Raw genomic sequence first — 24,738 nt, 5'->3', positions numbered from 1 at the left:
GGGTACCAAAAAATTTGTTCATGGGACCTTTTAAATCCAAATTTTTGAGTGAAACATTTGTTTGGGGAGGCGGGGGGAAAACCCCGTGGCTTAGGGGCCCGTTAGGGGTACTTTTTGCCCCCCATTCCATTCCGAAAGGAAGGCCCAAGCCCTTAGAAAGGGGGAGGACCAATAACCCCCATGGTATTAAAGGGGGGCCCCCCCCCACATGAGCGGGGAGCCCCCCAATGGGTTCCCTTTTGGGGAGGGGGAGTTGTTTTTGAACATTTCCTGGGAGGGCCCTTCGGGCCCCAGCAAATTCCATGTTAATTCCCACCAAAGGCCCTTGGGTCCCATTCCCAACTTAAAGTAGATTTTGGAAGCCCCCAATGGGAGATTCCTTTAAAAATGGGTTTTGGAACCCCACTGTCCTTATAATATTTTGGGAACCCCTGGAAGCCCCCCCCCCCCCCCAATGGAAGAGGCACGCTTTGGGCTTTCACCCCTTGACCCGTATTAGTATTTGGACTTAGTCTCTAGCTCGATCTCGGACCCGATTTCGGATCCGACTTCGGATTCGGGTTCGGACTCGATCTCGGACTCGATCTCGGACCTGATCTCGGACCCGACCTCGGACTCGACCTCGGACTCAGTCTCGGACCCGATTTCGGATCTCGGACTCGGTCTCGAACTTGGTCTCGAACTCGGACTCGAACTTGGTCCCCGAGTCGGTCTCGGACTCGATTCCGGACTCTATCTTGAACTCGGTCCTAGAGTCGGTCTTGGACTCGATCTTCGACTTGGTCCCATCCGATGAACTCCTTGTCATTTTGGTCATGCTTTCGGGGTTCCTTTAGCCTACGACACCTCGGCGAGTTGGTTCCTTACAGGAGTAAGGAACTTTAGAACAACCATAAGTTTGTCAGGATCAACTTGCAAACCCTCACGAGAAATACGGTACCCAAGATAAGTTGTATCCTTGGACCCAAAGATGCACTTCGACCGCTTCAGTTTGAAACAACGTCGCGTAGCTGATCCAACACTTTACAAACATCACAAACGTGCTCCTCCCATGTCCCCTCCGAGTGAATCAAGACATCATCAATGAAGTTAGTAGTCACCTTTGGCATATCGCAAAAAACTTCGTCCATCATTCACTGGAAAGTTGCTGGAGCATTGGTCAAACCAAACGGCATCACCAAGAACTCGTACAAGCCAAACGGTGTACGAAAAGCAGTCTTGGGAATATCTTCTTCGGCCACCGGTACTTGCTAGTACCCAGAAGCAAGATTTAGCTTGGTGAACTAACGACTTCGCCCTAGACGATCCAAGAGATCAGCAGTGTGAGGAAGAGGGTACACATCCGGGATTGTCACTTTATTTAACGGACAATAGTCGATGTAGAAACGTATACTCTCATCAGGCTTCATCACAAAATGAGGTTCACATGCCCAAGGACTCCGCGACTTCCGAATAACACCCTTCTCCAACATCTCCTTGATGTTTGCATGTAAAATCTTGATCTCCTTGGGTGACCGATGACAAATAGGAACCTTGATTGAACGAGCATCCCCGGTTGGAATCGGATGACGTGTGGCAATCTTGGCCCTAGACGATAGGTTAAATTCAAAGAGATCAGAATACTCTTTCATGAGCCGGTCAACAACTGCAACACAAAAATCATCAGAGGGATCGGAAAAGGGAAGAGTAGAACAAGATGGAAATATAGGAGGAAATAGTGGGGGAACAAAAGTAATAGAAGCAGAGGTAGAAGTAGAGGGATGAAGAGGTATGGAAGTGAGAGGAATGGATGAAACATAAGGAAGTATGAGACAAGGAGGAGAAGCCTTAAAGTCACACTTGGCATGATTGTGTTGCAACCAATCCATACCAAGAATGAGGCCAAAAGCTTGACTCGGTACCACCCGTAACGACTGCAACTCAAGCTTGAGATCACCCACACGCACAACCAAGTCTGCCTTATCTCGTGCATATGCATGTGTATGGCCGTTGCCATAAAGAATGAAAACTAAATCTGCCACACAACGCAAGTGTAGATGACAACGTGTGGCAACAGGTCGAGCAATAGAAGATAAACTCGAATCTGTATCAACCAATACGAAGAGAATAATAGGAGACCTTTTGTTATAAAAACGAGTTTGGAAAATAAACACTGGATGAACTGGTGCCGAGTGAACCCCTTGATGATACTCCCGAAAGAAAGATGGAGGGGTCACTAACTTATTCACGCAAGATCCCTTTGTTACTCGCTCGACTCTTCGTTTCCCGGATGCACCTCGGTGTCCAAACCTTCCACCACAGCAGCACCAATGGGACATTGCTGACGCCAAGGTCTCCACCCAAGAAATGGAGGTCGCCAATCTGGAAAGTGCCGAAAATGCCGATAAGTATGACCAATTTCATCACATGCCTAGCAACGAATATCACGGCCATGACCACGTCCTCGCCCTTGTCCTTGGACTTGAGTAGCAGCAGCATCAACCTCAATTAGAACAGAACCATCATTTATAAGAAGTGGAGCGGAAGGACATGCAGCGAGAAGTGGAAGAGTGACGTCTCATAACGTTGGGCCAAGCGAAGAGCATTGTCAAGGGTGGCAAGAGCAAGTGCATGCACAAGGTTGACAAGATCTTGACGAAGTGCTAGCCACAACATTCCTAGCTTGATCCACTCCGACATATTGGGCTCCGCACGAAGCAAAAGACTGCGGAAACGAATGCCAAATTGCATCACCAACTTAGATCGCCCTTGGTGAAGATGATGCAATTGTTGGAAGGCATCGTCACAATCATCAGCATGTCCGAAGGCGCGTTTGAAGACATCCGGAAGAACACTGCAATCCCCACGAATGGCCGCACTCAATCCATTGTACCACTACAATGTTATCCTTTGGAAATACGTGGGAAACTCACGCAAACGTCGAGCATCATCCCAAGAATGATATGTGGCAATCACCATGAAGTGATCGAATCAATGGTACACATCATCCCCAAGATTCCCACAAAAGAACTCCGGCCGAACGTGAGGATTGGCACCAAGAGCAGGAGGAGTTGGACCACGTGCCGTGAATGCCGCCACCAATTGAGTTCGATTGTTCAATTGTAAGCACATAGCATTAAGCAATTGGACCAATTGCTACTCTAGAGTCAAAGGAGGAGATTGCTGATCTGCCATGAAGATGGACGAAGAAAGAGCAAAAAAAGAGAAACGACAAAAAATGAGAAGGAAATGGGAGATCTAGACAATGCAAAAACTTAGATTTAAACCAAAATCTTGAAAGGAAAGAACAAAAGAAAGGAAATGGAAAAAGCTAGATCTAGACAATGCAAAAGCTATATTTAAACCAAAATCCCAAATTCAAACACTCCTCAGGGACAATCAAAAGTGCCCTTTACCTCCACCAATGTGAGTGCTTGGAATATGGAAAGGGAATACAAAAATGTGCATATCAATTAGCCCAAAAACCCTAGCTTATATACAGGAGCGAGTGGTTTAGATTGAAATCAATCCGACAGCTACCAAAATCCCACTACGCTAATATTAATATACAACATTATAGCTGTACACTTGGCCCTCACACAATGAAATATATATAAATCTTTCTCAGCATTTTATACAATATAACTTAATTAAGAAAGTTGAACTTTATATACAAGATTATTTATATTATTTATTTATCTTAAGTTTTAGATTTTATTTTAGTAAATTAAGTTTATTTTGCTATTTGGTACAAGTAGTCTTTATTCTACTAAATCAACATTATATACAAATGATTTTTTAATTTCTTCAAATGGAAAATATTTAATGTTTTTTAGAACCAAATTGCAATATTAAGATATACTAAAAAAAAATTATATGGGAGAAAAATCTAATAAAAAAATATATTTCATTGTATTTTGGTTTTACAAAATGATGGTAATTTAGTCCTATACCATGGAAAAAATGCCATATGAGCTATTGCTTAAAAACACCATTTTTTTTATTGTCAACAATATTTACTATCCAAAATAACTTTATGAAACTAAATTTCCAACTGTCAATTGTACATGCTAGCTCTAATGAGGCTACTAATATCAGAAAACAAAACCTTTTTAACATTAATTGTGATTATAATTTATTGCTTCAACTAGATATGATACTTCAACATATTAATCCATATGCACAAGCTTTTAGAATGATGTATGAATTGGAATAAAAAAATATTTTAGGAACTATTATTTCTGGTAGCAATTTACATGGAGTATATATACTCATTAAAAATGAAGGCATAAACCATCATCAATATAATACTCCACAAACTAATGATGTTGCAATAATTTTCCAAAGTGAAGATGGTGTGCCATCTTTTGACCGTGAAATATGAATTCATCCAAAATCATTAAAACCATAACATATATTTATTTTAAATGCTAATTGCAATCCTATGGTTTATCCATTGCTTTTCCACATGCAAATAAAGTTTGGCATGATAGGCTTTCTTTTAATAAGCATATAACACTCTTTCAATATTATGCCTATTGTTTGTCCAAAAGAGATTCAATATTATCAACCTCTATAGTTACATATAACCAAATTTTACATGTTGGAAAACTCACATAATAATATATTGTAGATGCCTATGTTAAAATTGAAAGAAACAATTTACAATACTATAAATCTAATCAAAAAAATATGAAAGTTTATTTTTATACAGGTTTGATGGATTATATTGCTGGTAGAGCTGCTAATGCAAATGCTCGACTAAGAAAATTTGTTATTTTACCTCCTAAAAGCTATGCAACAAAACTACCAAGATGCTATTGCAATTATAACAAAATACTCAAAATCTAATGTTTTTATAAATTTTAGTTGCAACCCTAAATGGCCTAAGATATTACAAAATCTACATCCTAATAAAGGACCTGAAGGCCAACTTGATTTAGGGTTTTTAATATAAAGCTAAAATATTTTCTCTATGATTTTATAAAAAAAATATCTTTGGAAGATGTATTGCATTTATATATATCATTGAAGACCAGAAAAGAGGATTACCACATTGTCATTTCCTAGGCATATTAGACAATGAAAGTAAAATTAAAGACCATGACACTATTGACAAATATGTATTTAGTCAATTACCTAACCCTTTATTAGAGCCTAAGATATTTGAAATAATCACATCACATATGATACATGGTCCATGTGGATTACTAAATCCTCAAAGTCCATGCATGAAAAACAAAAAATACTCCAAAAACTATCCTAGATACTTCAATGACAAGACTTTATATTGTGTGGATGGGTATCCAGAATATTTTAGGCTAAACAATGGTCACACCTTCCTTAAAAATGATATTTTAGTTGATAACAAATGAATTGTCCCATATAATAAATATTTATGTAAAAAATACAAAGTCCATATAAGTGTAAAAATATGTGTATCAATTAAGTATTTTTTTCAATATGTTTATAAAGGTTATGATTGTGCAACCATTGAAATTCGAATAGCCACTTAGTCTAAAAATGTATTAAATTTGGATGAATCACAAATTTTATAAATACTTGATACATTTCAGCATTGGAAGCTATTTGGAGGATATTTAAATTTAAAATGCATGGATGCTCACACCTTATAATACATCTACCCGTATTTTCTTGACTTCCAAAATGTATATTTTATAAAACGCTTAGAGCATAAGGCCTTGCAAAAAATAGCATGTAATGGAACAATGTTAACAAAATGGTTCAAGCTTAATATTCATGATCCAAATGCAAAACAATATATATACATTCAGATACCTTTACATTATGTTTTCAATAGATCTATTAATATATGGCAATGTCAAAAAAAGAAAAAGGTTATTCCTCGACTATACTTAGTATCTCCTCTAAATACTAAGTTGTACCACTTATTTATTATTATTCTTCATAAAAAAGATGTGACATCCTTCGACAATATTAAAACAATTAATGATGCAACTTACTAAAGTTTTCAACAAGTTGCTATTATTATGGGTTTTCTTGATGATGATAACAAGTGGTATAATTGTTTACAAGAAGTATGTAATTTTCAAATGCCTACACAATTATGTCAACTCTTTACTTTCATATGTATTTTTTGCAATACCCACCATATCTTTGGGATATTTTTAAGGTTTAGCTCTTTAAAAATTTTGGTAAAACAAATATTGTATGTTGATATAAACTTGCTTTAATAGACATTAACTCAAGAATGGAAATACATAGTAAAACAAACCAATCATACAATTTACTTATTCCAACTCTAAATACCTCTATTCAATTAATACTAAATTACAACCATTTATATACAGAAATTTACCATAATATTAGAAACTTGAATGTTAAATAAATTATTATATTCAATGAAATTGTTAACATTGTTGAGTGCCTGATTGATACCAACCATTTTATTTTTATTGATAGCCTTGGTAGGACTGGCAAAATATATTTATTAAATGCAATAGTAAAATATTTTGAGTTCTACAATAAAAAAAATGGTTTGTATGGCATGCACGGGCATTGCAAGCATACTACTACAAAATGGACAAATATCCTATACAACTTTTAAATTATTAATTCTAATTAATGATATATCTGTTTTTGGTTTAACACCTAATAACAGTGTCAGTAGATCTATGAAAACAATACAAATGCTTATTTGGGATGAAATTAGTATGGTTCATACACTTGCTTTTTCAACTGTCTATCGCTACATAAAAGATTTAAAATAGAACAATTTTTTATTTGATAGCATTGTTATTGTTACAAGTGGTGATTTCTATCAAACATTACCAATTGTCCCATATAATCACCAAACAAGATTTTTTTAACATCTGTAAGATTAAATAGTTTATGGAATCTATTTAGAAAGTTCCAACTGCAAATAATTATGCAGCTTGGCCTCAAGTTCCCAGATTGGGTAAAAAGGTTATTGAAAGTTGGTGATGGAAATAATTATACACAAAACCATATTTTACCACTTGATTTTATCCTTCTTTCTTTAGAACTAATTAGAAGTATCTCTATAATTGATTTCATATTCCCATACATTGAAGACATTTTGAATGTTCAAATTGCAACAAATAGAACCATTTTAACACCTCTCAATGATAATATATTTCCAATTAATAACAACATTATCTCTCAATTACCAAATCCACCTCAAATTTACAGTAGCATTAACTTTGTTGATGTTGAATATCATAAAGATTTCCCAATTAAATTTCTAAACTCTATCACTCCCTTTAGATTACCACTACACAAATTGCTACTAAAAGAAGGTTGTAAAGTTATTCTTTTGAAAAACATATCTCTATTGTGCAATAAGACTCAATTAATGGTCAAAAAAACTTTGCTTAAAGTTTTGGATTGTGAAACAATTATATGTGAATTTAAAGGTATTAGAACTTTTATCCCATATATTAACTTAACACCCTTTGATTCAAATGTTCCATTTTATATATCTTGAAAACAATTTCCTCTTCATCTTGGATACTGTTTGACAATTTCAAAATACCAAGGTCAAACATTTGATCATGTGCTTACCCTAGCTAATCTTTACCCATTGAAGATGCACATCATCATAACAATTTGCGATTCAAATTGACACAACTCATACAAAATATTGATTAATTCCATTCAATTCATCAACATTCACCATCAATACTATATACAAAGAAGCTTTATATTAACTAACTCCTCTCCTACTATACCTTAAAACATAAAAAAAAAAACTACAATAAACTTTATTTATTTTTTAACTTTCCCTATGGCCCAATGGATAACAATGGACCAGCAATGCCTAGTGCTAGAAATGGAAGAATCATCTCACAAGGAAATTATGAGATGTGAGCAAGTTCTATCACAAAAATATATTAAAGATATGTTGGTGAGTTTGAAAGGCTTTGCGAACTACCCAACATTGGTTGGTCAAGTGCTAGTTTTTGCATAATAAAAGTCTTTGTTGATTGGACCTTTGGCATCGATGCAACGCATATGTACATTTCTCCAAGTCCCTTAGGGACTGATACAAAAAGCAAGAGTCCCTTAGCGTTGTTCACTCAACTACGCTGTCCTGCAATTCTCCATCTAGTAGTGATTGCTGCCCTCCAATCGTGGCTGTTGTGGTCGTCGCCTCCGCAGTGCATCCAGCGCCAGATCGCCACGTCGAGCCTCCTTTGTTACCGTGTCCAAAGGTCTCCATTTCCACTTGACCTCCCCCTCGTGTTCAGTTCCGTAGCACGGAGTCCATAGTCGTCACCAAGCTGTGAGTGCCTCCTTGTTTTTCCCATGCTCCTGGAGCAGTGTATCCCTCAAGCGGATAGCAGCTAGTGTGAGCCTCCACCAATTCGCCATGATCACTGAAATCCGAGCGCACTGCCCTTCGAAGTGGTTGCGGTTCCAAGCCTCCCAGAGTGCCTGTACCCCGGAAGCCCGCCATACCTCCCATCTCGCCCGTCCAAGGGCCTCCCACACTGTAGTCCCAACTTCGGCGCCTACCGCGTCCCACCTAACTCGGGTGCCCCATCCTGAGCGTCCCCAACATGGACCTTTGGCATCGAACCCAGGTCTTCCACACCAGTTTACCTCTACACTTCCCTGATAGCCATGACTGGTTCTGATAATATACTATCATACCATGTACTTAAACAACATGGGTGTCTTAGCTGGAGTCGATTATGTGATTGCCTGTGGAATCCAAGAACCCAGCCCAGCCAAGCCGGTTCTAAATTGGTTGGCCTCAGGAAGAAAAATCCACACCAAAGGTAACCAAGATGATCCAGAACAGATATCATCTACAATTTCTCAGTGGAAGACTACTCCAGTCTTTTTTTTATCCTAATGTTTTTCGATCGCTCACTTTCATGTTTCCAGGAATTAGCAGATACAATGGCTCCGTGCCTTGATTGCCAAATGTTCCAGTGTGTGAACGTTTTCTGGGACGTATCATCCTACAGGCTCCACTTACAAGCTAGAAGCTATGGTGTATACCTTGCTAAAATACTTCACGAATGCCCTGTCGAACGATGACCTGGAAGATTCCGGGGAATCGTTCGAGTGGGCGATATATATAAACCCTGGCTGTGGAAGAGAGGATCTCCGCGACTTCTCCACGGCTTTGGCGTGCGTCAAAGAAGGTATATAGATGCGCCGATGGTTTGCTCCTGTTGAAATAGGTAAGAGAGGCTATAGATCGGATAGATTATGAGGAGCTCCACAGGATTCTTCTATCTCCCGGGCAGGCTCCTGGCTTTGATACTATGGATTCACGCTGCTGTCAGGCATTTCTTGGAGAGATTGTCGTGGCCGCCGCGATTGAGGCAGCAGCGCGACGCGGAAATCTCCGGGAATTCCAGGAGGCAGAGCTTCTTGAAAGAATTTGGGGGTTATTATGGCTACGCGGATGGCCCAGTTCCAATCGATCGTCTACGGGGTACTGAATTTGCTCGTTTGAAAGGTATGACACATTTTTTTCTTCTTTGCAATGACGCTTTACTTGGAAAAACTTTCGCTTTATTCTTCACAGGGACAATTTACTTGGACCATGCGGGCGCCACATTGTATTCCAGCAGTCAGCTCCAGGAGGCTCTCGCGGATTATAGCGGGCAGGTCTATGGAAATCCTCGTAAGTTCTAGCAGCTTGTTCGTATTTTTCTTTTTCTAACTTAGAGAAAGCCAGACAGTCAAAGTGATAGTAGCATCAGGAGTTCTCACACAATTGAATCTGCCAGACAACAGGTGAAGTAAAATGTTACTACTTGGAGGCAGTAGTAGTAACAACTTTCTGTTTCCTCTCTCAGGTTCTTGAGTATTTCCATGCTCCAGCCAGTGAATATGCTTGCGTTTTTACTTCCGGTGCTACAGCTGCGCTGAAACTTGTTGGAGAGACGTTTCCATGGAGCTCTGGTGGCCATTTTTGCTATACTTTGGCAAATCACAACAGTGTGCTCGGAATACGAGAGTAAGCATTCTATTCGAGTTCTTCCTCTTTGCTAATTCTTTTTCTTGTTAACAAAAGGTACGCTCTCGAAAAGGGAGCAACTGCAATCCCCGTGAGTATCAGTAACCAGGGAGAAGTTGTACTGGAGAGTGCAGGACTAAAGAGGAAAAATGTCTCTCTGCACGATGGTATGTCATTATTGATTTTGTAGTTAGTCAATTTTTGTTATGGTTGTAGATGACGAAGAAACATACAATCTTTTCGCAATGCCTACCGAGTGTAACTTTTCGGGCGCAAAATTTCCAATGGAGCTGGTTGAGCGCATCAAAGATGGCCAGCATATGAATGGAACCAGGTACCACCATCGTTTGGTATTTCTTACAGGTCATCTTTAGCTTTGACAAATCATAGAGGGCGCTGGATGGTTCTACTTGATGCAGCAAAAAGCGCTGGAACTTCTCCACCCGATCTTTCTCGTTATCCTGCCGATTTTGTAGTTGTATCTTTTTATAAGGTATTCCACTTTCCTGTTGTCTGAAAGTTTCTAAAGCTTCCTCTAATAGATATTTGGATATCCTACCGGACTTGGTGCTCTTATTGTTCGACGTGGTAAGTAAATGTCACTTCGTTGCTATGTCTGAAATCAGATTTTTTCCAGAAGCTGGCAAAGTCTTAAATCAGAAGTATTTTGGAGGAGGTAATTTACGCAATCTTAAGCACATTTCTGATTGTTTCATGCAACAGGCACTGTTGCGGTGTCTATAGCGGACATTGATTATGTGAATAGACGAGAAAGTCTAGAGCAACGCATGGAAGATGGCACAATATCGTTTCTAAGCATCAGAGCTTTGCGTTACGGGTTTATGATGCTCAACAGAATGGGAATCAGTTCTATTGCCAGGTAGACTACTTATTTGTTTCCCAGCAGTCCTCTACACTTTTGTTTACCAGGCACACTTGGGCCTTAACACATTACACAGCTCGTTCACTGCGTAATTTGAAGCATGGCAACGGTGCTCCCGTGTGTTTTATGTTTGGCAATCACGGAGTTTTTCAGGTAACCAGGCTGCACATGTAAATCTAACTGAGTACAGTTCAGACTTTTGCAGAAGAGTTTCGAATCCAAGGTCCGGTTATTACGTTCAATCTGAAACGTGCTGATGGCTCTTGGGTCGGTCATCGCGAAGTTGAGAAAGTTGCGTCTTTGTGCCGGATTCATCTTCGAGTGAGTAAAAGAACCCTTTGTTTTCAAATATTTGGTTGCCTTTGTTTCAGACTGGATGCTTTTGTAATCCTGGAGCTTGTGCGAAGTATCTTGAACTTTCAAACAAGGACATGCAGGCCAACTTCGAGGTGATGAATCCGGATGAATAACGTTTTCCAAGTTTATTTTTAAAAAATTATTTTTCAGGCGGGGCATGTTTGCTGGGATGATCAGGATCTGATCTCCGGAAGACCAACAGGAGCTGTTCGCATTTCGTTTGGATATATGTCCACTTTCCAGGACTGTCAGGTAACAAGTTGCGTGTTTCCAGCTTTCTTACTCTGTTCATCTGCAGGCTTTTCTCAAGTTCGTTCGAAAGTACTTTGTAGAAACTACTTACACACAGGAAGCCAAGAAATTAAGAAGTAAAGATACAATCCCGGCAGCGGTGCGTCTCAAGTCTATTATAGTGTATCCTATTAAGTCATGTGCTGGCTTTAGTGTTGAGGCATGGCCTATCGTCGAGTCAGGTAAACATTTTTGAGTGGTGTACCATCAGTAACAGCACTTTCCAGGTCTACTTTATGACAGGGAGTGGATGATATGTGACACCGAGAATGCTCCCGTGACACAGAAAAAGGTTTGTCCATCTTCTTGATAAACAATGCTTTTGCTAACAGTTTTGTGTTCCAGGCCCACAACATGTGCTTGATTACTCCGTCTATCGATTTGGCATCGGGGAAACTCGTTGTCCGTGCTCCAAATGTTGATCATACACTTGAAATACCGTTGGAGGACAGATTACAGCACGAGGAACATGGAGAAGTTATTTTATGTGGACAAAGGTTACTCTGTTCTTTCTGGTTTTTTTTTTTTTTGCTCATTAGTTGCTGCAGGGCTAAATCGATGTCATACGGGGCAGAGATCTCTGAGTGGTTCACGAAAGCATTGGGATTGCGGTGTAACTTGGTTCGAAAAGGTGTCGAGAATACCAGAGTATGCAGATGGAGAAATCCAGAACATTCGCCTGAAGGAGGCGATAAGTTAAGTTTCGCAAACGAAGGCCAGTTTTTACTCCTGTCGGAAGCCAGTGTGGAAGACCTCAATGCACGAATAGCTACCGGTAAATTTCTCTTCTCCGAAAACGAATAAGCGAAACTCTTCTATTCAGGTGCCAAACATCGACTAGAGACAACACAGTTTCGGCCAAATCTCGTTGTTTCGGGTGGACCTGCTTACGAGGAAGATGAATGGCAGTCACTCTCAATTGGCGACGCGGAGTTTCCCGTAAGTTCCATTTCTTGGGATGGTCACAAGATAGATAGTTCCAGTTCTAACGATGATCACAAGATACTCACAGGTCTTAGGTGGATGCAATCGCTGCCAGATGATCACAATCGACCAGAGAACCGGTGCGAAAAATCCTAGTATGGAGCCTCTTGCAACTCTCGCATCTTACAGGCGGACAAAGGTAAGCTAACTTCAAGCTTTCTATTCGATCATTTCTTACAGAGTTCTTCCATGGTTTGTTCGTTTGTTTCTTTTGTTCTTTCTCACGCAGGGAAAGATCTTGTTTGGAGTGCTCCTGGGCGCGGCAATCTCAGACAAGCGCGACCAGTTCCTGGCCGTCGGATCCCGCGTCATCGGACGGTAGGGCAGCCCATGTAAAAATCTCCAAATTTTTACAAAACTCTAAAGAGAATATGCTTAGGGCTTGAGGTGAGAACGAGGCTTCCCCCGCTAGGAGGAGGAATGGCGGCGGGCGCTGGCGGGATTTGGAGCGCGTGAGTGGGTGTGATCGATCGCGCGCCTCCGCCAGTGCATGCGGATCGCCGCGCATCGGCCATGTCCGATCTGGACCGCCAGATTGAGCAGCTGAAGCGATGCGAGCCGCTCAAGGAGTCGGAGGTGAAGGCGCTGTGCCTCAAGGCCATGGAAATCCTGGTGGAGGAGAGCAATGTCCAGAGAGTAGACGCTCCAGTGACGGTGAGTGAAATAGTAGAACACTTAGCTCAAATTTTTTTAGTGCTTATAGAGTGTGTCTTTGCGTTGTCTTGTGTAGATTTGTGGAGATATTCACGGCCAGTTCTACGACATGAAGGAGCTGTTTAGAGTAGGAGGCGACTGCCCACAGACGAATTATTTGTTCCTAGGCGATTTTGTTGATCGAGGATTTTACTCGGTGGAAACGTTTCTCTTGTTGTTAGCTTTAAAGGTATGTGAGACTTTTGTGGCGTTGTTTTACTGAGTTTTCGTGTAGGTTCGTTATCCCGACAGGATCACTCTTATAAGGGGAAACCATGAAAGCCGGCAGATCACGCAGGTACAAATTCCGAGTATGTCTTAGATCTTGCTGCAGTGATTTTTATCTTTCTCTTGTGTTTTATACTTATATTTTTCGTATTCAGGTTTATGGTTTCTATGACGAATGCCTTCGAAAGTATGGATCCGTAAATGTATGGCGGTATTGCACAGACATATTTGACTACTTAAGGTGACAAGAAAGTCAAAAAGGAAACGAAAAGATAAACATAAGCGCTGATCGTTGCTTGTACTTGGTTTTGCAGTCTATCTGCGCTGATCGAGAACCGCATTTTTGGTGTGCACGGTGGCCTCTCTCCCGCAATCAACACGATTGACCAGGTAGCCAGCTGAAAAATAAATTCGAAAAAAGAGCACTTGAGATTGAATTTACTCTCGTGTTTAGATCAGGACAATCGACCGAAAGCAGGAAGTCCCTCACGACGGTGCAATGTGCGACCTCCTCTGGTCCGATCCCGAAGACATAATTGGGTGGGGAATCAGTCCGAGAGGCGCTGGTTTTTTATTCGGAGGGAACGTTGCGTCGGCGTTTAATCACGCCAACAAGACGGAGATTATCTGTCGGGCACACCAGCTGGTCATGGAAGGCTTCAAGTGGATGTTTAACAAGCAGGTCGTGACAGTGTGGTCGGCTCCAAATTACTGCTATAGGTAGAGAATAATTTTCTTCGTCTTCGAAGTTCTTATTCTCCTCTTTCTTTCTTCTTTTTTTCTTTTTTTTTTCCATTCCAGATGCGGGAATGTGGCAGCGATCATGGAGCTGGACGAGAACTTGAACTCGAAGTTTCAAGTATTCGAGGCCGCTCCTCAGGTGAAGCTACTCTTTATAAACTTTTGCTTATCAGAGAGAGCGTATCATGCTAACGAGGATCAAAGTTTTTGAATTGGCAGGAAGCCAGAGGAGTGCCATCGAAGAAGCCAGCGCCAGATTATTTCCTGTAACAAAACGAGACCAACCATAGCCGGATCATCATCATCAAGAGCTGCTATTCTTTTGTTCTTCTTGTCGTCGGGAAAACAGGTATCCGATGTGTAGTGTAGCGGAACGGGCTTGTGTACTATTATGACTTTTAACAGTTTGAGATGAGCTGTGCATTCTGTCCAGACGAAAGCTCCAAAGGCATGGCTGGATGGATTAAAATCCGAGCAAGCGAGAAAAAGCTTGAAAACCAAGTTGGTGGTAAGTGGCAGAAGTTTTTTTTCTTTTACGCGCCGCGTCTTTCGTTTCTTCTCTTCTGCTTCTGAGCTTTTAGTTGGCATTGCCACGAGAACGATGGCGATGCTTCTTCGGTCACTTGAGAGTATAGAAGGTACTTGGTGGAGAGGTGTAAGTACACACAGTCTTTTCGCTTGTGTCGCTTGCTAGCTTCGTTGCGCAGCCTTAGTAAAATGAAAGTCGAGAATCTGACCAAAGGCGTCAATCCTGCAAAAGAAAGAATAGAATGTCCACTTTTAAGGAAAGACTGAGCAAAGCCAGAAGCAAAGCAGCCATACCTTTTTATGAAACTCTGTGTGTGTGTGTGTGTGTCGCAGCACAGAGATGGACTTTATGAATGGCCAGTAGTACCACCAAACTAAGAAAAAGAAAAATCCACAAGATAAGCAGCAGCAGCATTCGCAGCAGCAGCAGTCGCGATGAATGAATCGAGAAAAAAAAAAACGAGAGCCTGCAGCGAAGTTATTCCTCGGCTAGAAAAGTTAAAAGGCAAACCGGGAGCGCCGAGCGAGCGAACGTGTCGTAGGAGAAAGAAAGTCTGGGAGTTACGGAGAGACGTAGTCGTTCTCCAGGACTGGTCTGGTGCGAGTGCCTCCGGCAGCAGGAGCTCGGCTCCCACCAATAAGTGCTGTTTGGAGGCTTTCGCTGTTGTCCGCGCAAAGCTCCATCTTTGCAATGCGAGCTCTCCTCCTCGTCCTCACCCCGGCGAAAACCAGCACGGCCGCCACCATCACCAGGCCGAGACCCCCGACACCAATCCCCACCCCGAGCTTCCACGCCTTTGACATCTTTCTCCTCGCGTTCCTCCCCGTTGGTGGCGACAGCGGGACGATCGAAGCCACCGGAGCCGACGCTGGGCCTCGATCCGGAGCAAGAGCTTGGGCTTGTTCCGGAGATGGAGCTGGAGCTGGAGCTGGAGCTGGAGCTGGAGCTGGCGGCAAGGACGACGCTGCCACGGCCAGGGACGAGTCCACCAGCTGCGATAGAACGCAGGAGTTTGGCGGAGAGCTCACGTTGGCCACCCGGAACGTCCCCTCCTTGTCGAAAGATGCGCAGAGCGGGGAGAGCTTGCCGCTGCTCCTGGCAAGAACTGGAACTCGAACTGTGATAGCCGCCGGTCCCGAGAAAATGTTGAGCTCTTGAGGTGCCGGGTGGGAGAGATCGTTGCCTTCGTAGGCCTTGATCCCCACGACTGGGCCGACGAGCTGGAATCCATCGGGCATGGCCGCCGGATACGAGCTAAAGTCGCGGTAGACGAGCACCACGTACTTGCTCGTCGTCTCCACCAGGCACTGGACTGGGATGGTGAACTCGTTGAAGACGAGGCCGTGGCGCCGCAAGCTCCCTGATCTGAGACGCACTGCCTGGATGCTGGCCACCACTCCAGCAGTGGAGTTCCTCGATCCAGAAGCGTCGAGAGTTACGTTGTAGATGACCCCTGTCTTGGGCAGTGGAGCCAGCCTCTGGAAAGCGGAGGATTGAATGCCGAGATCCAGTTCCTGGATGATCGTTGGCTGCTGCTGTGAATCCACTCCTCCCAGAATTCCCAGCAGCATTAAACACGCTAGAGAAAACGAGCTTCTCTTCTCCCAGGCCACTCTCTTTTTGTAGCGTTGATGGGATCCCATTGACTTTGCGCCTCTACTGCTTCTCTCTTTTTGTTCTTCTTCCTCTTTACGCATCTATATAGCTCCCCTTCTTCCCCCCTCTCTTCTCCAAGAAGGAAGACAAATATTTTCTTCTCTCTCGGAGCTCTTCCTCCTCTTTCTCGCGATGATCCGCAATGCTGGATGACTTGCTACTCTAGCCGAAGAAAGAATACCTCCATGCGCTGCGATTTGGTCGACGATCAGACTCAATTGCAATGCCGCCGCGAGAGAAATCCCCGCCGCGCAGGGAATCGATCGATCGAGCTGCTGCCTCTCCAAAATACTCGCTGGATCTCTCGCCACGGACGGATCCACGGAAAGCCGCACGAGTGGCGAGCGCAAAGCCCTAAGAAGAACCCTTTGAATGAACTAGCGGCGATCTTTTTTTACCCCACGGGAAAAAGAAAAGAAAGTACCGGGCAAATAAGAATGCCGAGTTACGAGGAATCGAGCCTAGAACCTTCTTTTTCTTCTTCTATCACATCATGGAAACAAGCAGAGAAGGCTGGATGGAGTGTATGTGATCATATCGAGAGAAAAAAAGAGTACAAAGAAGATCTAGTTGCTTTACATTGTTAAATCTTTGCCTGAAAGCTTGGATCTTTTGATCGATCGAAGCTCTGGAGCTTGCAATTCAATTCACGATGATCCAGGAGCTGTGACGCTGCTGTGTTGAGCTTCCAAGAACTCGAGCTTTCTCTCCAGGGCGGTGAGCTTGTCATTGAGAATCGCGATCTTGTTTCGCGTGGTAGACTCTAAACGAAGATGTTAGAGTCGATGAAGAAATTCTTGGCTCACTGGAGCAAGATCTAAGAATGTAGGCTCAAGATTTCTCTAGGATCTCTAGTAATTCTTGCAGGAGATAAGAATGTAGCTCCACTAACCGAATTGGAGGACGAATTCGAAGAGCTTGCGGACATTGAGCGCGAGCGCGCCCGTGAACTGGCGATTCTCCCAATCGGCCTGGACGGCCGCACCGAGATTGGCGCTCCCGCCTCCGCCAGCGCCTCCCCCTCGCATTGCCATAGCCATGGGCCCTTAAACCCTAAGGAAAGGGCATAAAGAAGAACCCTAGAAAACAGAGTGGATCTCCCACGTCGCATATTCGTCCATTTGCCGCGACAGCGCTAGGGCCAGGGACTAGGGCTTTTGGGGGAGAAGAAGAGGCCTCCTCCTCCTCCTCCTCCTCCTCCTTCTTCCAGGGCGGGGGGATGCTGATCAATGCCGCATGGCGCAGGATTTTGAATCGGAAATTGGTACGTTCTAGTCGCCGATTCTTCTTCGCCGCTGCGCCGGGCGCTTGCCCGATCGCGCGCCTTGGAATTCGCGGCCTGCCGGTCCCCGAGGCATCAGGCATTGGCGGCCGCTCGTCGCTACGGCTAGTGGCAGTCCAGCGCCTCGCCGAGAAGGCGGATTCCAATGGATCGAGCAAGGGTAAGGACGAGAGCAGCAGCAGCTTTAGTCTATCCAAGCCATCGCCAGGGAATGCGATCGAAGAGGGTTTTGAGGAGCTTCACGCAAAGGAGAAGAGAGGCTTTGGTGGTGGACTGCGGTATCTTTCAGTCGGGGTAGGCTTCGCAGCGCTGTTCTTCGGGGCGGGGATGGTGGTGAGAGAAGAGAAAGAGCCCCCCATCTCTCTGGCCTCGCTCGAGAAAGCTGCCCGGGATATTGGCAGGCTCGTCATCTCGACGCTGGAGACTCTGTCCAGTCGGATCAGCAGCACCATGGGAGAAGTGATCGACGCTGGAGCTACTGCTCTTGTTCTTCTCCAGGGATTAAAGTCGGTGTTGGAATCGTATGGAGAGGGAGTGACCAAAGGATGGTGGAGAGCGAAGGTGGCGGCGTTCATAGCGGACGTCTCCGCTGCTGGGGGCGACAGGAGAAAAGCAGTGGTTTGTGCCAGCGATGGAGTTGTGGTGGATTGGCTGCTCGAGACCGCCGCCAAGAGCCAAGGTCCCGGCTCCACTGTGACTCAAGGGGAGGCTGCAAGGGCCCTGTCGTATCTCCTCGAGGACGAAGCGACCTGTGAGAGTGTCCTGGCTCGTCCACACGCGCTACCAAATCTCTTGCGCTTTGCTGCCTCTCTTCCAGCTAACTTTCGACCCAAGGTATGTCACGATGGAGTTTATACCTGTGATGGAGGACTCAAAGCAGTTATATTTCGCAGACGTCCAAACATCGGAGAAAGCTCGCGGATATTGGAAGCTCTAGAGGAAAGAGCCAGCTAGTTGCAGCCATCATGGAAATCGTCACGGAAAGCTGCGAGCCAGTCGAGAACCATGAGTTTAGACCTTCGCTTCCAGGGAGTGCTGATCCTGCGGACATAGCGGCAGCTTTGGCTGCTGTAGAAGAAGGCGGACTGAAGCTAGATGATGACTCCAGAGACGACGACAGAGGCAGCATTCACGGCATTGGAATGAAGCTCAGTGGCACTACGGGGATAGTTGCAGTGCAGAGGCTGGAACACGACTTCCATCAGAGGTGGTGGACGAAGATGAAAGATAGTCTGTCCTTTTTTAGCGATAAGAACTCGCTAGCGCTTTCGTTGGTGGACAAAGATCCAGACAAGGACCTAGTTGGCTATGGTCTCTGGGACGACTTGCAAGGAAGGCTTGTAGCAGTTCCTCTGGCCGCATGGGCTTTAGCAACGTGGGCAGAGTCTTCGGCTGCGAATCGGAATCATATTTCGAGGCTCGACAAGGATGGTCAGGCGTTGCTGGCCGCGGTTTTGGCTCCGGAAAGAACTGTTAAGTGGCACGGTGCGCGGACAATGCATTTGCTTCTCGACAACAAGAAGGTTACTTCGGACGAGGTAGTCTCGACATGGAGCTCCGCATTATTGGATATGGCAGTGCAGGCTTGCGGCCACCGCGACTCAACACTCGCGGAGTCGGCTTTTTCGGCATTTACTGCCTGCTTCAAGGAAGGAAGGCCGTCGCAAATGAGCACCTTTGAAAAGGGTTTTCCTGCCATCCGGGAGCTTGCTAGGCAGACTAAGGAAGAGGCTGCTATCCAAAAATCGATCGCCAGGACGCTTGACACAGCCATGCAAAATGGACTCTGCTTGGGGCCCGATGAAAGTAAGAGGTGGTCGGGAATCCTCCTCCGTTGGTTGTCCAGCTCTCAGCCAGACACAGAACTTCAGAGGTCCGCCACCTCTATCTTTGGGAAGGTGATTGACTCGCTGGGAACGGACGGTATTCCGGCTTGCCAAGCGCTGTTGGCTTCTTTGCTACTGGGACTTATCAAACACGGGAAGTCTCCTGCTGCCATTCGGAAGGAAGCCAAAGCTAAAGGTCTACTACAGGTAATGCGTAAACCAACGTGTTGATGAAACTAATTCAACTGTTTTTGCAGTCTCAATTGATGCAGACGGCGGTTCAAGCTGCGACTCAGCTAGGAAAGATGGTTTCGGTCGAGGCGAGAGCAGACGTTGCAATATCCGAGTTTGCAGGTGAGTTGCCTCTCGCGGACTTACTTGGAGCAGATATTGTTCCCAACGTGCCACTTCCGAAAAATGGTGCTAAGGAGCTGCCACCCAAGTTTACTGTCGTCGAAGCGGCTCACGCGGTCATCAAGGCTCTCAAAGCTCTAGCAGATATTTCGGCCGAAGACGCATCGTATCAAAAGAGAATCATCGAAGCTGGAGGACTCATTCTACTCAGAAGGTTGATGCTAGCAGATGACTACGAGCAGTGGTGTTTTCTGGATGCCTCCTCGGAGAAGGATTGGAGACTACAGGCTTTGAAAGACAAGGAGGCTGCAGAGGTGTCGGAGCTGGCTTCACACATGAGAAAGCATGCTGCACGGCTGCTTACCGTCCTAACTCAGCATCCGGAAGTCACACAGGCTGTTGCTGATGACAACGAGTGGTGTTCATGGCTAGGAGACTGTGCTGATGGCGTCGTCCCGGGCTGCAATGACCTCAAGTCTCGAAGCTATGCACAGATGACGCTACTCAACGTCGCACACTCGAGAATCCAGAAGACGCTGAAGGGATTTGGGAGGGACCTGGTTGATGGAGTATGGCCACGATACGAGGACATGGTATTCTTGCTAAACTTCGACTCCAAGTTTTGGAAAAGCGAAGGAGTCGCCAAATCGGCAGCGGAAGCTCTGAGTCCAGACGGTTCCGCGCAAGAAGTTGCTGCCGAGCGTCCGAGCTCTCCTGCTTCCGGCGATCTGTCGTCTCCTCTTTTGGACGTGGTTTTCATTCACGGACTTGCTGGTGGACCGATCAAAACGTGGCGTGTAGCTGTGGACAAAACCTCGACGACAGGAAAGGGTGGCCTTGTGGAGAAAATTGACGAGCAAGCGGGGAGGGAAGGGACTTGTTGGCCGTCAGAATGGCTGTCACATGATCTACCTAGAACCCGGTTGCTCAGTCTCAAGTACAAGGTTGGTAGTAGTATCAATCTTTGGTTCCTGGATTACTGAAGTGCTTGTCTGTGTAGGTACTGTTGTATCATTTTCTATGCGGGCTCTGAGTGGTACTTGTATGATGCAGACGAACTTTTCCGAGTGGTCGGGAGCAACGCTTCCGCTCGAGGTGAGAAAACAAAGAGGGAGATTATACTTAACTCTTGTTACTCAGGAAATTAGCTCGGCGCTTCTCGACAAGCTGCTAGCAGCCGGTGTAGGAGAGCGCCCCGTGGTCTTTATCTCCCACAGGTGAGACTCTTCTTTTTCCAGCATAAAAACTCTTTTTAACTTTGCTTTGCAGTATGGGAGGTTTGGTTGTAAAGCAAATGCTCGCACAAGCTGCGAAGGACAAGTCACGAGCTCATCTCGTCGATAAGGCTGCTGGCGTTGTTCGTAAATTTCTTAATTCCCATGCAAAGCAGATGCTGACACACTCACGATCTTTGGTTTTTTGTTTTTGTTTTTGTTTTGGCAGGTGTTTTATAGTTGTCCACACTTTGGAAGCAGATTGGCAGACATGCCATGGCGAATGGGCTACGTTCTACGTCCGGCGCCTTCGGTAAATGGCTTCCAGGCTCTAGCGTTTCCATCTCTTGTGATTTCTTGTTGACAGGTTGCGGAGCTGAGAAGCGGGTCTCCCAGACTGGAGGAGCTCAATCGCTGCATCCGCAATCTACACTACAGAGGGACGCTCCAAGTTCTAAGTTTCAGCGAAGTAAGCTCCAGATGAAGCTTGCAAACAAGAGTCTTACATTTCCTTTATAGACAAAGGTGACGCCGCTGGTAGAAGGCTATGGAGGATGGGCCTTGCGCATGGAAGTGGTACCAATCGAGTCTGCTTATCCTGGTTTTGGAGAATTGGTGGTGAGTAAAAATACCTCTCTTTTCCTCTTCGTTTTGACACACTCCACAGGTGTTGGATGGAACCGATCACGTCAATTCCTGCAAGCCTTTGAGCCCTTCAGATCCCGCCTACACCAAAACTCTGGAGTTTTTGCGAAGAATCCAGGTGAAGATAGTGGAAGACTCGAGGAAAAAGAAGGAACAATAGCAACAACTGTATATAACGCAACCTCTCGAGAAGGAAAAAAGAATTTTGTAATAACTGGCCTGGAAGTTTTGTTGGCTATCTCGACCAAAATGTTACACCGAACTCCTGTACTCTCTTCTCTCTCATTTCATCCACTTTGGAAAAACAGATGGAAGTGTTTTAATCCGACTGCTCCGCATGCTCCGAATCATGCTCCGAGCCATGCTCCGAGTCGGACGATGCCTGGTATGCCTCAAAAGTTATGCTGCGTGAAGCACAAGAGTTTAGTTAGACAAATCCACAAGTGCGATTTTGTTTACCAGATTGTGCCGTAATGTTGATCTATTTGCTCCTTCAAATCTTTCTCCCTAATTCCCTTCAAGTTAAGGGAGCTGCAAAACGCATCAAACTGCAAACAAAAGGAAAAGTATGGTGAAGACCACGCTGACAGAGAAACTGCCGAGAGGCCTACCTCTTCTTTGTCACTATAGAAGCTCCATTTTGTGGAGTCTTCATTCTCTATGAAGATACGTGGCTCCCTGGGGAAAAACCAATAACGGTTGAAGTCACGGTCTACGCCTAAGTATATGTTCCTCAGCGGGCATTTCGAAGTATCCGCATCCTGGTTACACACGAAGTATTAGCTCCTCACTTTATAAAATAAGGAACAAAGAAGTATTACCTCTTTTTGCTTCTTCTTGGCTACGGGTTTCTTTTTCCTGTCACACGAAAAGCTCAAGACAATGAGAAGAGTGACCCTCACAAGCAAGCGTCTCTAGTCTCTAGCACGTACCTTTTAAATGATTTAAGTAGCTTGGAGGAGCCGTTCGTCCCCGCTAGATGCTCTCCTACCGGAGGCTCGTCGTCGTCTTCGTCCTCGATCTCAGGCGAGGCTTGCTTCTTTTTGCTGTCCTTCCTGCGTGGGATGTGCTCATCGAGCTGACCTCTCACAACGATGGAGCTGGCGCTCGGCTCGGTCAAGTCGTGCAATATCTCTAGCCTGGCCAGAGGCTCCAACTCCGAATAATCGCCCAGCCTTATGGAAGACGCGTACGGCTTTGTCTTGTCCGAGCCAATGAGCTCAAGAACATCAGCGAGGTCGTCCTTCCACGTCTCCGGCAAAATCTGCGACCAACAACCAGAGGTGAGTGATAGAAAACAGTGAAGGAAAACTCACCTGCAGCTTGCGCTTTCCCTTTTTATCCTTCCTTTTGACCTGGAGCTTCTCGCACAAATTCGTGTTCGAGAGTATCGCCTTTAGTAGAGCATGATGAACTTCTTCAAGGAGCGGGCATTCTTCTTCTTTGCTGCACAAGGCCTCCTCGAAGTCGTCCAACGTGAACTGCGTGATTTCCAACGACGTGGCGAAAGCACTGCAGAAGTCCCAGACCATCAGCAAATGGCCAACGCACTCAGCCGGTACTGAGAACTCGGAAGAAGGGGCGGGGCGTTCAGAAGGTGGCGGCAACAGCTTGTCCTCGATAGGATACTTTTGTTTACTCCCTGGAAGTCGATCGGTTAGAGACGCAAACAAAAAGCCAGCGAGAAGAATAAAGTTCCTCGTACCATCTGTACTTTTCTTCCGCTTATTGTTTCCATTGCTTTCCACGCTATCATCGTCCGAGCTCTTCCTTTTCACTCCGTTGCGTACTTTAGATCCACCATTGCACATCTCACGAAGCTGCATCACGTAAGATCTTCTAGTAAGTACAATGAAAACGAAAACAAAGAGTTACTCACATCACTGCCCTCAGCGCTCTCCTCTTCACTCGTAGGATGCAAGGCCACATTGTGGAGACGCGCAAGGTTGTCATGCACTGCCCAGCGGGATTTCTTGCTCACTCCAATAAACGCCGACTCCCGTATGAAAGACTTGAGCAAGCACTTGGTGAGCGGATGCTTCTTCCGCCGGAGGCTTTGCACGTTTATGTTGTCAGTGCATTTCACCTTGCCGTCACTCTTTATAAACGCCACCTCGTAAGAGCAGCTGCAATTGTCGGGCTCGCATTCCTGGTTCTCCTCCAGCACTCGAAGAATTTTGCATGTGCGCACGGATCCATCGCAGACACCGTCTAGAACCTCTCCCTCTACAAAATGGTCCTTGAACCTTTTGTGGATCCTGTCCACCAGATCGCTAACACAGGAGGGACCTGAAAAGGAAAGAAAGAACAGGCAAACGTAAATCAAAAGCTCTCAAAGTCTCGAAACTTACTGAATTGGACCATTCGAAGGACAGGCCCGATAAACTCCTTGGGAAAATTCTGCACAAGCTCGCTGGCTTTGCTCTCGGAAGAGAGCGCTTGCTCATAATCTAGATTGGTCTTTCCGGTCACCTTGCACGTCCAGACCTTTTGCCGGTATAACTTCATCCTATTGAGATACTCCCTGCCAAGAAAGAAAGAAATTCTAGTTACATCCCCATCCCAGCAAAGAGCAAAGAAAAACAAACCAAAAAACCAATCGCGCAAAGCAAAGAAACAAGGAAAGAAAGAAAAAAACCAATCCGGAGGAAGAACTTACTGGTAGTCCCGGAAAATCTCCTTTGTGAATCGCACCTGGAACACCTCCTCATTGGGACTGATGTCCGCGGGGACCTCAGCTAGCGGGAATGCTGACCTCTTGTAGAGCGGCATCACGCAGCGCTCCTCCTCCTCCTCGCCAAAGGATTGCGACTCATGTGGTGTGGCGCAGTAGCATCGATGGCGACGACGCCCGCCGGGAAACGCTACCGCTGCCTCTACCCTAGAACAAAAAAATCCACACACACACCCAAAGGGCGACGAAACTACTCGACGCGATTATATGGCCCAAAAGGGGAAGCGCGGAAGAGAAAAATTCCTCCCTTTCTTGTTTTGCTCCTCTGACGACGCGCGCGCAAGGGCGGCGATGGGAGAGAGAGAAGCGCGAAATCTTCTTCTTTGCGCAAAAATAAAGAGAGAATTTCCAGTGTTGCCC

At 45.0% G+C, this 24,738-nt stretch overlaps 6 protein-coding genes across 11 annotated transcripts; 3 read left to right on the top strand and 3 right to left on the bottom strand.

Moving 5' to 3' along the window:
- The first annotated feature begins 8,606 nt into the window (after nt 1-8,606).
- LOC9656639 (molybdenum cofactor sulfurase) lies at nt 8,607-12,859 on the top strand. Of its 3 annotated transcripts, none has more exons than XM_024678751.1 (22): nt 8,607-9,176; nt 9,221-9,457; nt 9,527-9,625; nt 9,680-9,738; nt 9,801-9,961; nt 10,019-10,128; nt 10,178-10,295; nt 10,352-10,454; nt 10,504-10,549; nt 10,599-10,637; nt 10,685-10,841; nt 10,892-10,997; nt 11,040-11,165; nt 11,216-11,293; nt 11,352-11,453; nt 11,500-11,674; nt 11,720-11,784; nt 11,838-11,989; nt 12,041-12,267; nt 12,316-12,431; nt 12,495-12,615; nt 12,706-12,859. In XM_024678751.1, the coding sequence occupies exons 1-21, from the start codon at nt 9,146-9,148 to the stop codon at nt 12,570-12,572; spliced, it is 2,385 nt and encodes a 794-aa protein (XP_024534519.1). In that variant the 5' UTR covers nt 8,607-9,145; the 3' UTR covers nt 12,573-12,615; nt 12,706-12,859. The 3 variants fall into 3 exon arrangements, with proteins under 3 accessions (XP_024534519.1, XP_024534518.1, XP_002974048.2); XM_024678750.1 differs by having other exon boundaries at nt 8,626-9,176; nt 12,532-12,615; XM_002974002.2 differs by having other exon boundaries at nt 8,633-9,176; nt 12,505-12,615.
- Nucleotides 12,860-12,869: 10 nt separating this feature from the next.
- Nucleotides 12,870-14,570, top strand: LOC9643050 (serine/threonine-protein phosphatase PP-X isozyme 2). The gene is made up of 8 exons (XM_002974001.2): nt 12,870-13,130; nt 13,207-13,359; nt 13,405-13,467; nt 13,553-13,638; nt 13,712-13,787; nt 13,852-14,117; nt 14,199-14,277; nt 14,358-14,570. The coding sequence occupies exons 1-8, from the start codon at nt 12,990-12,992 to the stop codon at nt 14,406-14,408; spliced, it is 915 nt and encodes a 304-aa protein (XP_002974047.1). The 5' UTR covers nt 12,870-12,989; the 3' UTR covers nt 14,409-14,570.
- Nucleotides 14,498-16,711, bottom strand: LOC9643049. Of its 2 annotated transcripts, none has more exons than XM_024678752.1 (2): nt 14,961-16,711; nt 14,498-14,915 (listed from the first exon to the last, which is right to left on the bottom strand). In XM_024678752.1, exon 1 carries the CDS (start codon nt 16,362-16,364, stop codon nt 15,228-15,230), a length of 1,137 nt encoding a protein of 378 aa, XP_024534520.1. In that variant the 5' UTR covers nt 16,365-16,711; the 3' UTR covers nt 14,498-14,915; nt 14,961-15,227. The 2 variants fall into 2 exon arrangements, with proteins under 2 accessions (XP_024534520.1, XP_002973854.2); XM_002973808.2 differs by having other exon boundaries at nt 14,498-14,889.
- A 120-nt stretch (nt 16,712-16,831) lies between these two features.
- LOC9656638 (probable protein BRICK1) lies at nt 16,832-17,387 on the bottom strand. The gene is made up of 2 exons (XM_002973807.2): nt 17,216-17,387; nt 16,832-17,086 (listed from the first exon to the last, which is right to left on the bottom strand). The coding sequence occupies exons 1-2, from the start codon at nt 17,361-17,363 to the stop codon at nt 16,971-16,973; spliced, it is 264 nt and encodes an 87-aa protein (XP_002973853.2). The 5' UTR covers nt 17,364-17,387; the 3' UTR covers nt 16,832-16,970.
- A 57-nt stretch (nt 17,388-17,444) lies between these two features.
- LOC9643048 lies at nt 17,445-21,914 on the top strand. 3 transcript variants are annotated; one of them, XR_002992828.1, is made up of 10 exons: nt 17,445-18,439; nt 18,499-19,638; nt 19,689-20,729; nt 20,839-20,880; nt 20,926-21,002; nt 21,055-21,146; nt 21,229-21,312; nt 21,367-21,468; nt 21,519-21,617; nt 21,667-21,914. XR_002992828.1 is itself a non-coding variant. In XM_024678839.1 (10 exons), exons 1-10 carry the CDS (start codon nt 17,543-17,545, stop codon nt 21,802-21,804), a joined length of 3,708 nt encoding a protein of 1,235 aa, XP_024534607.1. In that variant the 5' UTR covers nt 17,445-17,542; the 3' UTR covers nt 21,805-21,906. The 3 variants fall into 3 exon arrangements, 1 of the variants encoding a protein (XP_024534607.1); XM_024678839.1 differs by having other exon boundaries at nt 21,055-21,142; nt 21,667-21,906; XR_002992829.1 differs by lacking the exons at nt 21,055-21,146; nt 21,229-21,312; nt 21,367-21,468; nt 21,519-21,617; nt 21,667-21,914 and having other exon boundaries at nt 20,786-20,880.
- Nucleotides 21,818-24,710, bottom strand: LOC9656637 (DDT domain-containing protein DDB_G0282237). The gene is made up of 10 exons (XM_024678840.1): nt 24,304-24,710; nt 23,996-24,168; nt 23,524-23,933; nt 23,350-23,464; nt 22,961-23,286; nt 22,577-22,908; nt 22,466-22,502; nt 22,256-22,405; nt 22,104-22,192; nt 21,818-22,048 (listed from the first exon to the last, which is right to left on the bottom strand). Exons 1-10 carry the CDS (start codon nt 24,414-24,416, stop codon nt 21,964-21,966), a joined length of 1,830 nt encoding a protein of 609 aa, XP_024534608.1. The 5' UTR covers nt 24,417-24,710; the 3' UTR covers nt 21,818-21,963.
- Between the last annotated feature and the right edge of the window lie 28 nt (nt 24,711-24,738).

The sequence above is a fragment of the Selaginella moellendorffii genome, unplaced genomic scaffold (genome assembly GCF_000143415.4).
Source record: "Selaginella moellendorffii unplaced genomic scaffold, v1.0 SELMOscaffold_23, whole genome shotgun sequence".
NCBI lineage: Eukaryota > Viridiplantae > Streptophyta > Lycopodiopsida > Selaginellales > Selaginellaceae > Selaginella > Selaginella moellendorffii.
Note: the sequence above shows the minus strand (reverse complement) of the source record. Positions and strands in the feature narration are given on the sequence as shown.

What these genes read in the sequence shown, in the direction of transcription:
- LOC9656638 (XM_002973807.2), bottom strand. Translation starts at nt 17,363, where the DNA reads ATGGCTATGGCAATGCGAGGGGGAGGCGCTGGCGGAGGCGGGAGCGCC. An exon ending in CGAATTCGTCCTCCAATTCG is followed by an intron (nt 17,087 to 17,215) that starts GTTAGTGGAGCT and finishes ATCTTCGTTTAG; the next exon opens with AGTCTACCACGCGAAACAAG.
- LOC9656639 (XM_002974002.2), top strand. Translation starts at nt 9,146, where the DNA reads ATGCGCCGATGGTTTGCTCCTGTTGAAATAG. An exon ending in ATGGCCTATCGTCGAGTCAG is followed by an intron (nt 11,675 to 11,719) that starts GTAAACATTTTT and finishes AGCACTTTCCAG; the next exon opens with GTCTACTTTATGACAGGGAG. An exon ending in GTTATTTTATGTGGACAAAG is followed by an intron (nt 11,990 to 12,040) that starts GTTACTCTGTTC and finishes TAGTTGCTGCAG; the next exon opens with GGCTAAATCGATGTCATACG.
- LOC9656637 (XM_024678840.1), bottom strand. Translation starts at nt 24,416, where the DNA reads ATGCCGCTCTACAAGAGGTCAGCATTCCCGCTAGCTGAGGTCCCCGCG. An exon ending in AGAGCGCTGAGGGCAGTGAT is followed by an intron (nt 23,465 to 23,523) that starts GTGAGTAACTCT and finishes TACGTGATGCAG; the next exon opens with CTTCGTGAGATGTGCAATGG. An exon ending in CAACATTACGGCACAATCTG is followed by an intron (nt 22,049 to 22,103) that starts GTAAACAAAATC and finishes TGCTTCACGCAG; the next exon opens with CATAACTTTTGAGGCATACC.
- LOC9643050 (XM_002974001.2), top strand. Translation starts at nt 12,990, where the DNA reads ATGTCCGATCTGGACCGCCAGATTGAGCAGCTGAAGCGATGCGAGCCG. An exon ending in GAGTAGACGCTCCAGTGACG is followed by an intron (nt 13,131 to 13,206) that starts GTGAGTGAAATA and finishes TGTCTTGTGTAG; the next exon opens with ATTTGTGGAGATATTCACGG. An exon ending in TCTTGTTGTTAGCTTTAAAG is followed by an intron (nt 13,360 to 13,404) that starts GTATGTGAGACT and finishes GTTTTCGTGTAG; the next exon opens with GTTCGTTATCCCGACAGGAT.
- LOC9643049 (XM_024678752.1), bottom strand. Translation starts at nt 16,364, where the DNA reads ATGCGTAAAGAGGAAGAAGAACAAAAAGAGAGAAGCAGTAGAGGCGCA.
- LOC9643048 (XM_024678839.1), top strand. Translation starts at nt 17,543, where the DNA reads ATGCTGATCAATGCCGCATGGCGCAGGATTTTGAATCGGAAATTGGTA. An exon ending in AAGCTAAAGGTCTACTACAG is followed by an intron (nt 19,639 to 19,688) that starts GTAATGCGTAAA and finishes CTGTTTTTGCAG; the next exon opens with TCTCAATTGATGCAGACGGC. An exon ending in GAGCAACGCTTCCGCTCGAG is followed by an intron (nt 20,881 to 20,925) that starts GTGAGAAAACAA and finishes CTTGTTACTCAG; the next exon opens with GAAATTAGCTCGGCGCTTCT.